The 17,219-nt window shown below is 33.5% G+C and overlaps 2 protein-coding genes across 7 annotated transcripts in view; one reads left to right on the top strand and one right to left on the bottom strand.

Annotated features, from left to right (window-relative positions):
- LOC123549458 (methionine--tRNA ligase, cytoplasmic-like) overlaps positions 1-17,219 on the top strand; it is a 183,541-nt gene that overhangs the window by 110,149 nt on the left and 56,173 nt on the right. The window lies entirely within an intron of this gene.
- Positions 263-15,617, bottom strand: LOC123549459 (carbonic anhydrase 1-like). 6 transcript variants are annotated; one of them, XM_045337574.2, is made up of 8 exons: positions 15,461-15,617; positions 3,890-4,009; positions 3,469-3,663; positions 2,796-2,914; positions 2,370-2,465; positions 1,947-2,061; positions 1,567-1,676; positions 263-731 (listed from the first exon to the last, which is right to left on the bottom strand). In XM_045337574.2, exons 2-8 carry the CDS (start codon positions 3,915-3,917, stop codon positions 609-611), a joined length of 786 nt encoding a protein of 261 aa, XP_045193509.1. In that variant the 5' UTR covers positions 3,918-4,009; positions 15,461-15,617; the 3' UTR covers positions 263-608. The 6 variants fall into 6 exon arrangements, with proteins under 6 accessions (XP_045193509.1, XP_045193512.1, XP_045193510.1 ...); XM_045337577.2 differs by lacking the exon at positions 15,461-15,617 and adding an exon at positions 13,015-13,151; XM_045337575.2 differs by lacking the exon at positions 15,461-15,617 and adding an exon at positions 9,268-9,479.

Here is a 17,219-nt window from a genome sequence, read left to right on the forward strand (position 1 = left end):
GCAGTCAACGTTAAATGTTAAGGTATATTGAAAATCGTACTGGCTTGTTAGGCTATTTTTTTGAAATCCACTCTCATTCGTAATGTGTTTATAAACTCAGATCTGCTCAAATATAAAAAAATGATCGTCTATTCTATATTACATAAAGGTATGACTCACTGTCACTCAAACATTATACAGAAATGTCAGTGTAAGTACATGCATTACAAATAGGCGTAGGCTGTCAACTGTCATTCTCGAGATATCACAAAAAGAATACATGCGTGCTTCATGTTTAATATACATGTATTATGTAGTATCGACATTTTAATTAACTTGACACATCTGACTAGCAGGTATAAATAAATGAATGATATATGATTTCCGGAACGTTTTAATGCATTTGCGCATGCGTTGTTGTGCGCGTGCACAAGCATTTATCTCCTTTTCCTGTTCCTGTTCTGTTATTTCCTGTTCCGGTTATTTTCACTGCATTGCCGCTGTCAATTCCAGTGCAAACCATTAATATATACACTATTTTGGCTTTATTGAAAATATCAGTCAAATGAGGAAATGAGATCGTTTCATGAATGAACCGGTTTAACTTAAAATCACTTTTGACTCTTGTTTCATGATGCGCCTTTAAAGGATGCACGAATTTTTCTGCCTCCGATCGGCATAGGTGGCCTGTAGTTGTCCACGATACAATCTGATTCAGTTTCATTATTTAAGAGACTTCTAAGTGCTTGTAACTGAAATTGAAAAAGTATATATATATATATATTGACATTCTGATAGATTTTGTCATAAAAAAAAACAAGATCTTTCAGCCTTTACTTCATTTTATGTATGTCTTTCTCTTCAAATGAAAATTTAAGCTTAGAGCGCTTAAGAAAATGTTAATCAATATCAAAATATTGTGCAAGGAAATTTTTTTCAGTGGGCATGTTTCCACATAGGAGCTTAATAGAATCATATATACAAAATGTACCCTGAAATCGATTAGATCAGACCGCTCAAATAATGTTAAAAAGCAATCCGTCCAACACATAAGTCAAATGAAAATTTATTTCAACAAAATTCATGCTATAAAAATAATCACATGTCGACGGGAAATTCCTATATGACAAACGACTAGCCCGTAACATTTAAAAAAAATCTATTTTTTTTTTTTTTTTGCTAAACCTGTCACTACCTAGTCCATCATTTCAACAACTTTAAGACATTATGTCAAAGTATCATAAAATAATTATAATAAAATATTAGACTTGTACTAATTACTCAAAAAACTATTCTATCATTTTTTCATATCGTTAAATGAATATTATATCTCCAATAATTATAAACTGACACTGATGTCATTGAAATATGACAGATTGAGATATAAAACAATTTTATATATTGTATTTACAACTAATGAAAAAGAAGTCCCCAAAACTGTTATTTAATACGCTGGGATTAAAAAAGTAGTCCTTGGATCAGAATATAGGACTGACAAGAGACTGTTAAATTGGGCATGGTTTGCTCCAGATAGAGGGTTCAAGCCCATACCCTTCAAGATTAGGAATAACATACTATGAGACCTACCTGATTTGGCGAATACTGAACAGACTCTCTCAAGACAATCCATTGGACGCTTTCATAACATGGGGGAGTTGTGAGGGAGCCGTGATAAGTCCAGAATTCTTTTGTATTTTCTGCATAAGCAAAATAATCATGCTTAAAACAATGAATTAACATCATGTTTTCTTACAAATAACGTTTTAGCGCTTACAATGTACAGTGAAAATGACCCGTTAGGGGGAACAGCAGATTGTATTTTTTTTAAAAGCCGCGTCAATGAAACTTACATCTGATCATATTATCATAACACCAATTTTTGATGCCGAAAGAGCAAAGAACTTGTCCAAGTTTTCTTAACTTAATAATGTTGCAGGAAAGTTTTTCGGGTTTTAAAGAATACTTACCTGGTAATAAAACAGATGGATTAAATGATTTCAAAACTTGGCATGTTTGGCCGCTCTTTTTAACATTTCTTATTGTGTCAACCATATCCTTAAATCCTTCATTTTCCGCTCCAGACTGAAAAAAAAATAAAATACTAGTACTTATTGATAAATAATTAAGAGTAGTAGGAAATGGTAGAAAGTGATGATAATTAAAGATCCTTTTTGTATATAATGTCACGCTAACACAATCAAAGGGCATATGTCAACATACAAGGTCTTGATTTTAAAACAAAACCCTTTATGACAGATTAAAAAATAACACTTTCCAAAGAATGAAAGTAAAAGGGGGGTAATTCTAATAATCTTATGTGATGAATATTTTGTTGAAATGAATTCGCCAATAACAGTTTCTGGAAAACCAGAAGCTGTTGCTATGGTTACCTGAATCATGATACCTAGCACAGCTAAACCGTCAGACTGACTCGCGGCATCCGCAAAGCTCGAGTACTTAGTAGAGTTCCAGTGAACAAGATGAAGCTGAAAAAGAGACAAAAAAAATAATGTCTTCATAATGAACCCTTACTTTCTTTTTTTTTCTTTTTTCACAAATAATTTGGTTAAATGTACTTCTTCTTCTTCTTCTTGTCGTTCGCGGATTAAATGTACTTTATGTAACATTTACCAGCTAAAAAAGAAATTTTCGAGATTTAATAGTGCAGGCTGATCACGGTATGCACTGTTCGCTATTCAGTTGAGTAAATTTTCAGTAAACACCCCTTAAAATAATAAATGGTACTGCCCAAGTTGAATGATGGACCAGTCCATTTTAGAAATTTAGCAGGCTGAAAGTTAAAACTTTATACATACCTCCGCGGCATATTTTTGACCATCTATCATATGTTCTGACCCGTGGTCATCGCTGGATCCCCAGTGTAAATGAAATTGTTCCAATTTATAAACGTCGGTCAGTGGGCCACCTTTCAGTTCTGTTAGTAAAAAAAAGGGTCGAGTTAAATCAAGTAAAATAATTTGACAAAAACCAACATAATAAAACTCTGACCAAGCTGATTTAGCATATTATAAATTGTAATAATATCTATTCTTATATGAAAAAAAAAATCATGCACACTTTCGTTTAACACATTTGGTCTCCCCTTCGCTATGAACGCGAACGAGAAGAAGAAGTTTCAGAATGGAAATGACATAATATAATGGTGTTCACACTTGTACTGTATCGGATTTTTTACGCAGGCGATTTTACACGCTTTGGCGTCACGTCGGCCTACTTTATACGCCGCGAAATAATGTTTCTCTTTAACGCCTACTTATAAAATGCATATCAGAATTGAAATGATATGTAGTAGAACTGTGTCAAAAAAAAATACGAACTGGTCACACACCGCGTGAATAGTTCACTTGGGCGACGCCTTCGTGAAATCATTCCGCAGAAGTATAATCTCTTCTATTGTTTCAACACATGTTTCTCTAAAATAAAACAAAAATGCATTTAATATAAAAAAAATCAACTGGAATCTACTACCTGAGGTTTGACTAATGTTGACCTTAAAACTTGAGCCTGTATTACATGCTGTGAAACTTTCCTCGATGCCGTAATTGATGTCAAGGGGCGTGGCCTCTAGCTCACTGTCAAATATTGTTTCATTTGTATGAATATCAATTGGCGATTGGTCGTGGCCTGCTGCGTCTGGGAAATTTACTGCCCAGGTATGAGGACCTGTCGAGAAAAAAGAAATAAATCGTTCGGCTTTAATGAATAAAAACTCGACAACTTTAGTAAAAGTCATTTACTGTACCTTGAAGATATATCAGATTGTATTTTCAACTCTGTATGTCAGTGTTTCAGGTTTTAGAATGCAAAACGGCATGGTGTGCATTACACATACGTTCCTGGTAAAGCTAGCTTTTCTGAGTTTGAATTAAAAATGGTTTAGGAATTTTACCGTTTGAATAAGAGTATCCCCAAGACATAGCTTCCTTCTTTTTCTCTGTTATGTTTAGGTCTTGAACTTTGGATTGTACCTCTACTACAGTCTTGTGCCCTCTGTTCTTTCCTTGTCCCTCTGCAAATACATCAGTCAGCGAAATACATTAAAAAGGTCTATTTTAAACAGAATACCTTTTTCTTTTCAAAATGTATGATTTATCTAAAGATCTTTTTTTTCTGCATTTGTTATCAAAATTAAAAGCGCACAACATGAATTTGTATTATTTAAAGTTATATTATGCACAGATTTTTATATGTGATCATGTGGATTATTACCAGATGATATTCATGTTACTTTCAAATACTTTATATCAATAAATATGTAAGTGTACAGTATGAATGTGATATGTCAATGAAAAACTGGAACTGATATAGAGACATTAATCTAATTACAGCATATGTGTATACTTTACTTTACACGTGACTTTATATATTATGCCAAGTTAAGACATATTTCATAAGGATTTTCCAGATCTAAATCAATATCTAGTGTTAAAATATTTTAGTGAAATTTAAGCATAGTACATCTTTTAGTTGCTATGACAGTATTTACTCATCAATGGCCACACATTCTATCTGACTTAAACACGTCAGTAAAACTTTCAGACAAAGTAACAACAATATGATAATACAAGCTTCCATTTCAGCAATACTTATCACTTCTTCAATCGCATCGTCTAAAATTTGTATATACCAACAGCGAAGAACAATGAATGTCCCGGTAAAAATGAGTTTTGTGTATGAATATTTTGTAAAAAATTCGTTATTAGTACTTCCTCCAGTTTACAATCCTCATAGGCAGACTCAAAGTTGAGAAAATGCATTTATCCATTTACATGCATATATTGTCGTCTAGTTAAACACCAGTATGAACATTCACAAAAACTGCAGATTTACTATTTTGTATTTTTGTGATATATACCTTTTCCGGATATATAAAGAACACGTGCACCATTCCGAAGTAATTCCTGTTTCACGGAACCCATTTTAGAACATTTAAAAGTCTGGATGTATCACCGCAGACTGTGTCTAAGTCCTTGATACATTTACAAAGTAAATGTGTTGTAAAAACGCTTGTTTTACACCAAAATTGTCTCATTTATAACAATATTTACAATGTTTTTAACCATTTATCTTGAAATCAAATGGCCTTACGAAAAACAAACGAGTACCGCGTTTCATTGTATTTAACGGACAAAAGTCTACCGAAATAATATCCTACTGAATTAATCTTTTCATTCGATCAAGGATTAAAGCCTATTCAAAATTGGGACGATTAGTATGTATAGGTCATTTGCCTTTAAATATGTATGTGATGATTTAGTGCGTAAAAGAAGTTAATGTTGAAACAAATGTTGGCAAGAAAACAACAAATTCGTCACACTGAATGCTTACCGACATGAAAAGCGTTGTACAGTTTTTGTAAAATTTCTTACATGGTATTTGAACATCATTTTAGGCGCCTTATCATTCTTTAATTCATTACAGAGTTGTGTTTGGTGTAAGGTGCTTTGACGTTCGTTATGATCAAATTAAAAATATAAATGTGATAGACAGAAGTGATTTTTTTTCACAAATTTAAGTAAGTCACGTATAAAACATAAATAGAGGATATTACAAGAGCGTCTGTTCATTTTAAATTTATCAAAAGAAAAGATGCGAGGCCCTGTCGAGCATTTTATCAGTTTTATTCAATGAGTTTAATAATTTTAATATGGAAAGACACAAAAGTAATATTCTTTTAGCACACATTAATCTTTTCGCACTGAAACATCAAAATTTCTTCTTTCTATACCAATTACAGACCAACGTCTCCTATAATCTAAAACAATGTCAACACCCTCATGTAATATCGAAATTATGTAATGGCTTTAATCAAACATCTTGTAAAAGTACTTTCAAAGCACGAAGTGAAGTTTTGAACCAACAAACTTACTGGTTAAATCCAAGCATGACTCCAACGTTTTACCCATTTCAATGAATATGATATCAAATAACAACAACAAAATGCACTCCTAAGGAGTCTAAAAAAATCCAATGGGAACTAAGCAGTACTCGTGTATTTATATATATAGTCAACACGGAAATGTGTTTTAGTGCACTAAATGCATTTGTCAGGTGACAAATGCTGTAAATTGTTTTCGGAGATAAAAATATCAATTAGCGGTCACCGAAATGGCAATAAAAGCATTGTTCATTTCTATTATAATAGTGCAACATGCACATTAGCTGTCATTAACATAAGTGCATTTTTATTACGTCCGTCAAAGGAGACTCGGTGAAATATGATGACATTTTTTGTATTTCTATTCTCCGTGTGTGAAGTGGGCACGATAAATGACCACTAATTAACCGCTTATATAAAGTCATGACTATTAAATGAAATGCTACATTCATCATTGGCCTTTTCTGCATAAGTCTCGCCAAGGTAAACCAGTGACCTTTATTCCCCCAGTTATTTGGTTTGTATCCTCAATCTGACCTGTTGTACCGAAGGTGTGAAAGCCCAAAGAAAAAGCATGACATTTTGAAATTATGTAAATATCACATGTATGTCGTAAGATTCATAGTAGACTGGCATCAGTCGTTAGAGTCCTTCAAAACAAATATTTCCACAATAAAATCCTCTTTAATAGCACTTTATTGAAAAAAATACAATATCTCTTATCTCTGACTCTAACTACTAGAGAGAAAATAGTTTGCTGAGAAAATATCAATGTCAGTATGAAGAAAGAAATTAACATTATTACAGATTATTTGATCTCAACAGACTTCATAGTAGAAAATACCATCTAGAACACCGCCACTGACGGAATACACTGGCGGCAATAGTTACATTTTTTGTCGAATAAGTAACATTTAATGTTATAAACAAGGTTGTGATGATAACTGAAAAGTGATATTTAAAAAAAAAAGATATTTTGTTCACCTCCTTGACATTTAACACCTTGACTTTAACAAACGTTTTGAAAATAAATGTTGGCATGAATTGTTCGTCCTGAAAATGCCAATGCATGCGAAATCTTTGAACCGCTTTGGTTTATTATGTCCTCTCAAGAACATTAATTAAAACACAATGTCCATTTATAGATATTGCATTCCCTCAATTTTTCATTTATTTTTCATATAATAGGCCTACCTATATAAATTTAACCATATGAAAACTTTTCTTTCTGTCACGTGACGATACAATAGAAACCAGTATTGTATACTGTATGATTTAAAATGTAATAACAATATCCGATACCTGCAGTCCATATAGGCCATATTCTTTTCATATCATCAGTGGACTAGAGTCCAAAATATCCATATTTTTTTCGAATTGGACGGGACAACTCTTCCGATTCCATAATGCAAAGAGTCGTTTGTGACTACCTCCCTTGTATAATTGTAAAAAAAGAAAAAAAAGGAAGAAAGAAAGAGAAAAAACTGTCATGAGTGTGAACACTCAGTTTCTAAGTTAGAAAATTTCCTATCCGACGTTTCAAGAAATTGATGAAAAGTTGTTTCCAATGTTTTTGTCGCTACTAGTAAAAAGCATGATCAGAACAGAAAGGGGAAAAAAACAATGCACATGTTATATCCTACCCCTAAGTGTACTAGAAAAAAAAACATGGTTATGAACAGGAAAATGTACTAACCCATTTCTATCGCGCTAAACGCGGGTTTTTATAAATGGGTACTATGAACATTGAACAAGTGGTAATTGAGAATGTGACTGGTGCACGATGGAAGCTTCCACTTGTTCAGTATGCATAGTATATACCCATTTACCGAATTTCGCGCTTTAGCTGAGAAATGCGCGACTGAAATGGGTTAGTACATTTTCCCGCCCATGACCATGGTTCTTATAGTATACTTAGGGTATAACATGTACAGTGGCACTTTTTTTTCTTTCTGGTCTGACGCCAGTGGATAACACCATGGAGGTAATATAGAAATCTATATTACCTCCATGATAACACACACATCTAACATTAACATACATCATGATTATGAAAAAAGAATATCAACTTCTAACGTTTGTTGTAAAGTATTTGAATGTTTGAATATTTGGATTTTTTTCTATTGAATTCTATGTTTTTACACAGCAGTAATAACCCATATTTGGACTCAGCATTCGCCTCGTCTAAATTTGGGTAATTTCTGCTGTGTTTCCGTCCAATAAAATTCAGTATTGTACGGAAAACTGTTGAATAACCTCATAATACAAATATTATTATTCAACAAGTCCGATCAAATATGGCTCTTTCATTTGTGATACATGAAGCGTGATCATTGTCACTTGTGCACGTGGAACTCGTGCTGTACTTAATGTTATACCAAATCCATAGCTGTATTTACAAAAATCAAATGCTACATACAGCAGAAATCGATTACAAACTCATTGACCGATTGCAAGACTTTTCTGAATTTTAGCGCATAATTATTCAACTTGATGATCTTTTTATCAAAAGTAGGCGTATCTCAAAAAAATTAAAATTGTTGAAGAATTAGTATGCCAAAAGACCAGTTATTATTAAGTTATTCACGTACAGAGGGAAAAAGTCACCGAATGATTACCAAACAGACTGAAATGTAGGAAACCTGGTGTGACATCAATGCGTCATCGTTTTTAATAACGTCAACGTTACCTTTTTTCAACGTAAAATTCAACTAAAACTTCTATAATTAACTTTCAGGGATTTTTGATTTTCCTTTCCGGTGATCGCATATCTGTATATCCGAATAAAATTTAGTGGACAAGTTGTGTGCAAAGTTTTAGCAACACTAAATTTATCCGCAAATTGATATAAGTTCTTTTACGGTAATTGCAGTTAAGATTGTGATGCTTTTTTGGTGATAACATTTCAAAGATATGTTTTATTACTTTTGCGGTTTCTTACGTGGTTTCGATAAATATCTATTACCGTCCTTAACTTTATGTGTTACGAATTTATTTTACAACTATAAAACAAGTGCTAAGATAGTAAAATAGTTCGAACCCGGGCAAAGTTAACTCGAAAAGGAGTTATAAAGAAAGGTACTGTTTTCACTTTGACTGAAAGAAACTCTACTATCTGTTGCATATAAGTGCATACTACAATAATAATAAAATTAACATTTTGTACTTAAAGATATTCTTACAGCTAATTACTACGTAGTATATTGAATTACAACTCCTTAAGAAGAAACAAAATAAACAATTTTCTTGCCTATAATATAACTTTAAAATAACAATTTAACTTCATTTAATTCCATTCGAAACAACAATTTACCTAAATGATACAGAATTTTATTCCCAGAGAACAATCTTTAATCATTTGTAAATGTGTTTTAAGAGAAATCACTTACCTGAAATAAAACAATTAAAATAAGCACTTCTAGTTTCGGCTCATGTTAGTTATTATCAGAACAGTGCCGGCCTCTTAAATACATTTCCAAGTAATTTTGCACACGTTATTACAGGATTAATACTAATTACATCACGTGATAATACTGAATATTGCGATTAAGTCCAAATGCTTTATTCGGGTTGGTCAGCTTTAATCCATTTTACTTCATTCATTCAACTTTAATTATGTCTCAAGTTTTATCATACTAACTTTACTTTTTTATTTTCCAAAATATTACTATAACAGAAGATTTGAAAATGCTTATCTTATTATCACTTTTGAACGTGCTGCAACTCCCCTATATGCTTGAACCATCATGCTGGATTAATATCAGGTTTCGAAACAATACCAAATTTAGACATAGCTTGGAAACTATTAACATAAGATTCAGAAATAACCTTGGTTTTAATAATATTATAATAATTATCTGATAAAGTTAGGCCAACTTATTCATTATTTTGGTTCTCAAAAGAAAACTTTTCTATACCGCCATTGCAACACATTAGAAGTATGTTTTTCTCTAGTTAGAAGACGTTAACAAAATAAAGTGAGAGGCTAGTGCATGCATGCGTCATCAAAATACATAAGCTAGATTTAAACATCGTAAGTAATATGTAACATTTTAGGAACTAGATGCCCACGGGCAAGATGTCGAGCACGCCAGGTGTCAAAAGGACTAACATTTATGATACTGTCTGGCGGCGACAGAACTGATTGCGGCAAACATTTCTGCCAAGTATTTAAGAACATCTCTATCCATGGCTAAGTTACAGCCCAGACAAAAGAAACTTTTGACTTTTGATCCCAAAGTGTGACCTTGACCTTTCAACTACTTACGCCTGACAGACTGTCTCACTGAGGCAAACAATTGTGCCAAGTTATTTAAGAAACCCTCAATCCATGACTGAGTTACAGTCCGGACAAGGAAAACTGTACCAAGTTTTGGCCTTTGACCTCTAAGTATGACCTTGACCTTTAAGCTACCAATCTGGTTGTTGCACATGACACATCATATTATCGAGGCAAACATTTGTGCCAAAGTATTTAAGAATCTCTCAACCCATGGCTGAGTTACAGCCCGGACAAGCAAAATAGCACCGAGTTTTGACATTTGACCTCAAAGTATGACCTTGACCTTTAAGCTACCAATATGGTTCTTGCACGCGACACACCGTGTCATTAAGGCAGACATATGTGCCAAGTTATTTAGGAATCCCTTGATTCATGGATAAGTTACAGCCCGGACAAACTCGGACGGACGGGCGCACGCACGCACATACACCTAACCGGCATTGTGACAACTATGTCGAGCTCACCGTCAGCGGGTTCGACAAAAATGAACAATTTATGTTCCCCCGAGCAACCGCATTTAAAGAAATGTAATGATGGTAATCAACGTAGAAAGCAATGAATCACATATAGCCTTATGGGACTATGATGCAAAAACATCACACACGAGTAGCTAGCGAATGCAGATATGAATCCAATTATCGCTTATATATAATTGCTTTGTAATACTGAGTGCAATGTGCAATCATACACGAAACAATGCTCTAAATCTGCAGACAGTTAATAAGTGATTTATCAGCCAAGTTGTGTTTCTCGTTAAAGTTATCCTCAGTATTTTCATTACCTGTTTGAGATAGAAAAAAAATCTATTTCGAACGAAACTTGGTACAAACATGTTTCATATTACAGTTTAAAGACCTATCTCAGAATAACTTTTCTTCCGTATTTCCATGATTGTAATTTTTGCATTAAAACTGGGTAAATACAACCATTTACTTTGGGGTTTTTTAATTTACAAACTGACAGTGACACAAAGTAGGCCAAGACAATGTGTTTAACGTCCAAATATTTTACTGAACCGATGTAGCAGTATTCATAGTACTTGGTATTTAGTAAAGTTTATACTACACTTTTTCCATAGTGATAAATAGTTATTTAGCCGTATTTTTGAAATTTTAAAATACACTAAAAAGAGACTGTCTTGAGAGAAAAGCTGAAAAGAGCCAACAGAGAAAGTTATGAAACAACATTAATTCAGGAAGGGCCTTAAATTGCCCCATCTGTCATCTTGTAGCATAGCTATATTATACTTGTATTATCATAATAATTTTCATGAAGGGCATGGGGAAGAGAAGGTTACTAAGTTGTTGGTAACTCTAGTTATCTCCCCTGACGATATTGGACTAGGTTGTAGTGGGCCTTTAAAGTGCTTATTGGTCAACCCATATTTGGTAGATGTCTTGAACATCCTTCCTATAACACTGTCCGACTTTTTTTCATTTAACTTAAGAAAAGGGGTAGAGCTATAAAATTTTCCTGTGAATTATGAAGAGAACCTTTAAAATATGTGATTCAGAGCTCTACGGACAGGTTAACCAGTTTATTTCATCTTTTGAGAAACACTGAAATATATAGGCGAAATAAAATTTATGCTTTCACTGTTTCAAACTTTTCGTATAATCTATTCAGACGTTTCCGAGCGGAAATGCAAGTTCTGACTGACTCGCGAACAGATCAATTATAATTATGTCATTTTCGTCACATGTCTGTACCTTATACTGCTTAATGTCGGGAAATTATTATTTGTACAGTATGTAAGACACGTAAAAATTATGACAAATAACTCTTTTATTAATTTCTTTGTGATATATTGTCTTGTCACTCACCAGGATTTATCACTATGCAAACGAAGAGAGAGAAAAAACTGACTTTATTAGCTAGTTTCTTATTTAAAATATATGCAAATTTAATTCACAAGAATGACTTTACAGTTGAAAACGGAGACTTGTTTCAGTTTAAAAAAAAGTTTTGTCTTTAGATGTAAGATCTACGTCTACGGCAAACAATCATACTATGTAACACATATGCTCTTTTTGGAAATTTACAGTTGTCAAAGCTTCATTGAAAAATGGGGAATATTTACGTATTTAACAGCATATGAGCCGTGCCATGACAAAACCAACATAGTGGGTGTGCGACCAGCATGGATCCAGACCAGCCTGCTCATCCGCGCAGTCTGGTCAGGCTCCATGCTGTTCGCTTTTAAATCTATTGGAATTGGAGAAACTGTTAGCGAACAGCATGGATCCTGACCAGACTGCGCGGATGCGCAGGCTGGTCTGGATCCTTGCTGGTCGCATACCCACTATGTTGGTTTTCCCATGGCACGGCTCATATGAAAAATGACCACGTCGTTCAAAACGTCATTTTCATATAAAAGTATAGACTGTAACGGTTAATGGAACTGTACAATGCAGTTTGGTCAGCTAAAATGTAAAATGCTTTAAAATACAGAAGAAGTTAGTTTGATTATTGACTAGGTAGTCTTTTTTATATTTAATTTGCATTTTACCTCTTCCTAACTTTGATTACGTATGTTTTTAGAAGCAAATGACAACAATTAAACACATAAATTGAATAATTTTGAGAAAGTTACCCCGTGCTACAAAACGTAGGAAAGGCAAAAAAAAACTTTAATAAAAATCAAGTTTTCATACTTCCTTTAACATCTCTATTTCGAGTTCAACAAACGGAAATACATCTATATGTCAAATTTGTCTTCTATTTAACTTTGGTGTGACATTTAAAGTGCACTGCAGAAATATCATAGGGTTTTTCTTTTCAGCAAAAATTTCTAGCTATTAAATGTATTAACTCATAATAGCAGTCAAATATATCCAATCAGTGAAAAGCATACCAGATACTGTAGTGACAGCAACTTCTCCGTTTCCTCTTACGAAATTTTTAAGGCGTGAAAATCATTCTTCACAGTAGCACTAATAAAAATTCTGAACTTAAAATAATTTTCGTTCTTTATCATACAATTATCCTCTCTAATACCTCAAAAGTTTGTGCTTTCTTCCCTTTTTCAGAACAAATTTTAACTACGCTGAAGGAATATACAATAAAACGCTTTTTAACCCAGCGAAATGAAACTGGGTCCCTATCAAACTGAAATTTTAGAAGACTACCCTGTTTAAAGTTAATAATCTGTTTACTCTTGTCCTATGGCGAATTCTTTTCAAACAAGTTGTTTATTTCACTTTTTTTTTGTTTAGATGGATTTTTTTTTAAACGCAGACGGCGATAAATAGATGACTAAACTTAATATAAAACGTCGTGAAACTGAAGGAGAATTTTACTTCGTGCAAATATTTGGGCTATAATGGGTTTTCTTGTTGAAAGCCATCTGCGAGCGTTAAAGGAGGATTTTCAATTTTACTACAGTCAAACAATGTTTAAGCACAAATCTCGCCAACGATTGCGTGAATCATAAGTTATAAATAACATGATGGCCATGTGACGTAAAATTCAACGTCATGGGATCTTTTTATCATTTAGAGCGCGTTCCGTTTTAGATTACTATCCGAAGAACGGGAAAAAAACCAAGTAGGCCTAGATCTATGTCAGTGATTAGACATACCGTCAGTAGGGCTCTCGCCAAGTATAGTTCATCAGGGAGCAATTTTCTATGTTTATTAATTCGCTAGGGAATTATATGCGAATAAGTTTTATCACATAACATAAAGTTTCATAAATAATTTTGTGACTTACAAAAAGTAGTGAGTGAATATGTGCAATTTCTAAGTTTTTTTTATCCTAAAATCACAATATATTTTGTTATAAAACTTACTAAGTTACTTTTCTAAGAAGAAATGTTTGCATGGCTGTTTATATGGCTGTATATATGAGCCGCACCAATAGTGCATTTGCGACCAGCATGGATCCAGACCAGCCTGTGCATCCTCGCAGTCTGGTCAGGATCCACGCTGTTTGCTAACGGTTTCTCTAATTGCAATAGGCTTTGAAAGCGAACAGCATGGATCCTGACCAGACTGTGCGGATGCGCAGGCTGGTCTGGATCCATGCTGGTCGCAAACGCACTATGTTAGTTTTCTCATGGTGCGGCTCATATGATCTATTTTATTTACGAATCCTGTATTTGTATAGCCTGCATTGAAGAGAAATGCCGAGTTTATTGCATCCAAAATAAAATCATCCGCTCTTGAAGAACGACCTTTAATGTTTTCTTGTTTACCTGAGGAGTTTGTAACATTTAATTGCGTGACATCTCAAGCGTATATATTTTTTTTTTCAAACACCATTTGAAATAAATAGCGTGTGATTTTTTTTATGTTACGTTCAGCAAATTATGTCGCCCTTCATTATTTTCCTCAACTATAAAGATGAACAGATATTTCGGTGATTTGCTATCTAGATGTTTGATGAAATGAAAACTAGTTTTATTTTCCGAAGATGAAACTAAATAAAAAAAAAAGTCATACGAACATGTCATGTAACTGTAGTAAGTATTCTTACGAGTATTTTAAAAATATGCACTCGTTCATTGTATTTGTTCATTCTAGACAGAAAAAAAGTCCAATCTCCGCCAGTAAATGTTAATGGTTCTCATAAATAGATAAATATGCAAAATAAATCAGAAATAAAACAGGTTTTTTTCATCGACCATTTTTCTAAATATTACATACAAGTATATTTTTCATATTTTATTTATATTGAGTCAGATTAGAAATTATTATTTGCCCATCCCAATTTTGGTATGCTTACAACTGTACGTGATGTATGAAGGTTGAAACGGTAAACAGGATTCGATAAAAAATCAATTAGACATTGATTCATATACTATATTGTACGACAGAAACAGTTGTAACTTAAGATCATCATCATCGTCGTCGTCGTCGTCTTCATAGTCTTCATCATCATATTAAGTTGACTTATTTCAGTTTTTTACATTTGAAAAGGCAACTGATAACAAATAAATGAGATCTGAATGCAATATCATGCAATATCTATTTATGCAAATTTATTTTAGCTCAAATGAGATGAAAGTTTCAAAATGTATTTATTCTAATTCATTTTACTCCGACTTTGTTGAAAGCTTCAGTATCTATTCAAACTGATTTATTTTAGTTCGATTTCCACGACTGCGATGAAAGCTCCAGGCTTATTTATGTCTCGGATAAATTTCAGAAATCTGCTATACTAACATTCTTATAATATCAGTATTGTAAGAAAAACTGCTCTGTGAATATGATAAATTTATTTAAATATTATTACACCGACACTTACCAAATAAATGACATTGAACAATCCTACATACAGAAGGAACAAATAAAATATACCTTTTTTAAGATTCGCTATATATTCCTCTGATCAAATCCGTGATCTACCAGTCTCGATTAAATGTTGTAAACAGATTAGTATCTGTTGCAAAATCAACAGTTGGAGAAACTATGAATGCGTTTTGCCCTATCAAACGGATTTTATAGCACGTGGGTGTCCCACACTAGTAACAACCAGTGGCGGATCTTTATTCGTTTACCAAGGGGCAGTGTTGAAATGTTCTTCAAACCATGCTGATTAAGAGTTATAGTTTGTGGTTCTTTGAGATCATGGAGTTCATTCAGACCATGGAATATATCAAAATTCCGCCGTTTTTTGTTTGGTTGCGTGCTATGCCTGCAAATTATCTTCTTAAATATTGTATCTATAGGTTCACTTATGAGGTATAAGATATTTCTTAGAGATGTGGAATACGAGCGCTAGAAATTACCTGGCGTACAAAAACAACGTCAAGAACTTGTTTGTTTTAGAATACATGGCAGTTTTAACTGTGTAAAAGTGAGTGGCAAATGTTAACAATCGTGTTAATACATGCTTAAAGTGACTGGCAAATGTTTACAACCGTTTTAAATACATGTAAAGTAAAAGTGCGTATGTATCATAAAACAGAAGTATAAAATACACAGAATGGCAACAGGCGATAATCTCATGTAAGCTCCTGTAATCGCGCCATCTTATTGAAACTTGTGATCAAATCAACAGACGCTTATTAAAATACTACACTGGTGATACGGCTGGCTCATAATACCGGTAAACTGAATCAGGTCCAATTTTCCAACGACAACAGTTACTGTTGATTTCTCAGACTACCAATCACAAATTTATTCCTTCCCCGTGTAGAAAATACTAATTACATTAAAAAGACCCCATTATCATTATAAACGAACGATCTGGAAAAAAAATGGTAGAAAGTTTTTCATGACACAAATTTTCATCCTTCTGCCGTCTGTTTCATACACCTTTAAAACAAGATCTCACTCAGTTCCCACGTGATGTTGGCAAGATTTGCTCTATATGCCTTTCAAGTAGCGAATCTATTTATTTATATAGTTCTTTGATCATTATTGATAAAAATAATCGAATTCGAGATAGTTTTGCACTGTAAATATGTCTACCGGTATTTCAAATTTAGTACTTGCAACAAATTTATTTAACAACAAAAATTGAGCAAATTTTTTAAAAATCATCTCCTTTTGATAGATAAAATACCATTTTCATTACTGAGATTGATTAGTGGACTTCTTGACAGACTTACATGTATACTGGTTATCTAGAGATCAAGTATTGAAGTACATGTAACACCTATGTTCATCCACAATTGGAGTACTGTTCAAGCGTCTCACACCCATGGCAAAAAACTCACACATGTAAGTAAAGTTGAAAATGTTAAAGGTTAGCTGCCAGGTACATCCTGTACGACTACAATTACACCGGTAGCATTTCCCAAATGTTAAATACACTCCAATACGGAAGGTCACTGAACTAATTAGTAATGTTTTACAAAATAAGGCACAGACAGTTGCACTTGCAGTCGACTTATCTCATCTATTCCAACTAGAAACCTAAATTACTTAATCCCCCAGTCTCACACTCAGAACTTTTCTAACTCCTACTTCACAAGGACCATCCAACTTTGGAACTCCCTACCAACCTTTGTCAAATCTAGCCACAGCCTCTGTATCTTTAGAGAGTAGCTGGCGGTGGTCATTATGTCATAAGTGTCCAGGGGTACGGATCCATTTGGAGTTCCTAGGTTAT

The sequence above is a fragment of the Mercenaria mercenaria genome, chromosome 6 (genome assembly GCF_021730395.1).
Source record: "Mercenaria mercenaria strain notata chromosome 6, MADL_Memer_1, whole genome shotgun sequence".
Taxonomy (NCBI): Eukaryota; Metazoa; Mollusca; class Bivalvia; order Venerida; family Veneridae; genus Mercenaria; species Mercenaria mercenaria.

What these genes read in the sequence shown, in the direction of transcription:
- LOC123549459 (XM_045337570.2), bottom strand. Translation starts at nt 4,919, where the DNA reads ATGGGTTCCGTGAAACAGGAATTACTTCGGAATGGTGCACGTGTTCTT. An exon ending in TCTTTATATATCCGGAAAAG is followed by an intron (nt 4,010 to 4,855) that starts GTATATATCACA and finishes ATGTATTTGCAG; the next exon opens with AGGGACAAGGAAAGAACAGA. An exon ending in TCCATCTGTTTTATTACCAG is followed by an intron (nt 1,677 to 1,946) that starts GTAAGTATTCTT and finishes TTGCTTATGCAG; the next exon opens with AAAATACAAAAGAATTCTGG.